This window comes from Mesitornis unicolor, unplaced genomic scaffold (genome assembly GCF_000695765.1).
Source record: "Mesitornis unicolor isolate BGI_N332 unplaced genomic scaffold, ASM69576v1 scaffold38942, whole genome shotgun sequence".
Lineage (NCBI taxonomy): Eukaryota > Metazoa > Chordata > Aves > Mesitornithiformes > Mesitornithidae > Mesitornis > Mesitornis unicolor.
This window is the reverse complement of record NW_010169220.1, coordinates 15,094-17,891: the sequence shown is the minus strand read 5'-3', so window position 1 is coordinate 17,891 and position 2,798 is coordinate 15,094. Positions and strand designations below refer to the sequence as shown.

General features: G+C 52.8%; 1 protein-coding gene across 1 annotated transcript in view; it reads left to right on the top strand.

Moving 5' to 3' along the window:
* LOC104536617 (suppressor of cytokine signaling 1-like) overlaps positions 1-445 on the top strand; it is a 749-nt gene extending 304 nt beyond the window's left edge. Inside the window, exon 2 of the mRNA XM_010179281.1 lies at positions 1-445. This exon is cut by the window's left edge and continues 12 nt beyond it. Within this exon, the coding sequence (XP_010177583.1) occupies positions 1-445 (445 nt within the window).
* The last annotated feature ends 2,353 nt before the right edge of the window (positions 446-2,798 follow it).

The window sequence follows — 2,798 nt, the reverse complement described above, 5'->3', positions numbered from 1 at the left end:
CGTCGGCACCTACTTGGTGCGGGACAGCTCGCAGGGGAACTGCTTGTTTAGCCTGAGCGTGCGGATGCCAACAGGGCCCGTCAGCCTTCGGATCTCCTTCCAGGAGGGCTATTTCCGCCTGAAGAACTGGTTTTCAGACTGCGTGGTCCGGCTGCTGGAGCTGGTGGTGGCAGGGACCCGGAACAACCCCTTGCACTTTGATGAGATGGGGGGAACCCCCCTGGTCTTCTCCGAGCCCCTGTGCCGGAGCCGCCGGGCAGTGCCCACACTGCGAGAACTGTGCTCCCGGAGCCTGCCTGCCAGTGCCGAATCGGGGGACAGAGCGGGGCTGGGGGGCTCCTCGGGTGTGCACCCCAGGGAGGAGGCGGTCTTACCCCTGGGCAGAAGGGGAGGGTTGGAAGGGAGCATTGTCCCCAGTCCCTCTCCATCCTGGGGTGGGAGATGATGCTGTGTGCATGGGAGACGAAGGGAGGTGCCTGTGGAGGTGCCTGTTTCGTGACTGTACCGGTGGGGCTGGACTGGCTGCGGGGAGAGGAGGGTGGGAGGGCAGGGGGGAGCAGGGCTTGAGCCCGCTGGCTGTGACAGCAGTGTCCTCACACATGCATGGCGTGTGTGGCCTTCCCCAGAGACACCTGGGATAAAGCCAAGCTGAAGAGCAGAGATTTCCTCCCCCACCAAGTCCCGGTCTTTGGTCCATTTGTAACTTAAAAGGTTGAGGAGAAGGCGAGTTGCTTGTCCTCCCAGGTCAGCCCCGTGTTTCCCTCTATCCAGAAGTGCCTGAGCTGGTTTCTGCTACAAATCTGCCCACGTGAAGTGATACAATGAGCCCAGTCCCACAGCAGCACAGCTCAGGCACCAGTGGGCTACTCCTGTGCCCACCAAATTCCCACATAGCTGCAGCGGAGCGAGAGCACGTTTTTCCCCTCGCAGGACAAATGCAATTCCTGATGCTTCATCTGGGCCAACGTCTGCACCGGAGGGAAACCATTGCAGCCACGTACGATATGTGCAGCTCCACTGGCTTTTGTCTTACTTTATTTGAACAGATTTTTTGGGAGTGCAGATGAGTTACATTATACTAAGGGCATGGTGCTCCTGCGGAGGTAACCCTGGTTTGGGGAATCAGGTGTGCCCTGGGAGGGTGTGAAGAGGTGGGATCCAGTGCCTTTTCTTATGCTCATCTGATAGTATGCTGCTGCCACCTACAGAGTGTAAAAAGACATTTTGGTTTTGCCTGAAAAAGGCAAAGATTTTTTTTATGTCTTTAAAAAATTTTAATAAACATGGTTTTATACTTATTTTTAAAAAGTTAATAAATATATGGCGGTATTTTCATTCCCTTGCAGGGTTGGAAACCCCATTTGTTTAGTGCTGAGACATGGTGATCAAAGTGAAACATAACAAGTGAATTTCTTGTAAGACCTAAAGCAGAACATAAATGAATGGTCCTGGTTGGGAACAGTAAACTTAATTCATCTTACAGTGTAATCAAGCAAAGAATTTTCTAAACATAAGCTACTTCCCAAAAATGTAGGGGTGAGATTTTCAGAAATATTTTTAGTACCTTAAAATTTGTACTGAGTGGTGGAAAGAAACATGAATAATTCAGGATCCCAGAACAGGGCACAGCATTAGTGAACTCAAACTGGTGAGGATGAGTACAAATGAGTGGAGCAGAGCTGGCTTAAATGGGGTTATGGTTCGTGTCAGGGGTGCAGGCAGGTATGGTGGTTTCGAAATAAGTGACTAAAAACAGCTACATGAATGGAGAAATTCAGATAATGCAAAATTTGAACCAAACTGTTCTGCACCCCGCCAAGGATCCAGGCAGCAGGATGCAGGCAGCCTGCTGTGTTCGTGCTGACTTCCCCTCAGACCTGTACAGGGGAAGAAAGCCAAATGTGGAGAGAGATTGCTCTGAATGTACTCTTTTGGCTGCAGGTGTCTTATCTGAGGAGCCAAAGTGTGCGGTCAGCACAGGGAGAGAGATATGGGCCCAACGTGGATGCTCTGAATTACTCTCTGGAGGGCTCTGTTACTCTGCTGATGGCAAGGTGCCTGGCCTCCTGTCTCAGGGCACTGGCTTATGAACCAAGGTGGTTAAATAAGTGCCAGAGAAGTGGCCATCTTCTCCCTGCTGCCTGCTCGTGTCGGTCTCAGGGAGGCCAGGGGCAAGCGGCTTAGCCCAGCACAAAAGCATGATCTGGGATCATTGGCCATGACAGGGTTTGTGCACGCTGTGGCGGCTGACATGGATATGGTGGTGTGTGCTGTAATCTCCTGCAGTGCCAGGGTGAAAAGCTAAGCAGGTAATTGCATCCATCATCATCGCTGGGTCCATTAGAGGTAGTGAATTGGAGCCCTTGGGTGCCTGAGTCAGGCTGTGATGCCCTAGGGGAGGGCTGGGGTGCCCCGCGTTAGGCAGCATCACAAGGGGGTCTGGCATTGCACCCACCCTGACAGGACAGCCCTGTGCATCACTTCATACACACCCACACACCCCTTCTCATTCAGGGTTGTTGGTATCTCCAGCCCTTGAAGCAGCCCTGTCCAGCCACTGGAACTGGGGCAAGGACCTGGGGGTCTTGGCAGATGCAAAGCTGAATCCTGCAGGGTGCCTGGCAGCAAAGGCCAGCAGCATCCTGGGCTGCATTAACAGCAGGCGAGGAAAGTGATCACCTCCCTGTACTCATCACTCTTTGGACCCCAATTAGAATACTGGATCCACTTCTGGGCTCCCTGATGCAACAACAATGCAGTAAATTGGAGTGTGAGTGGGAGGAGGAGCTGACCCCAGG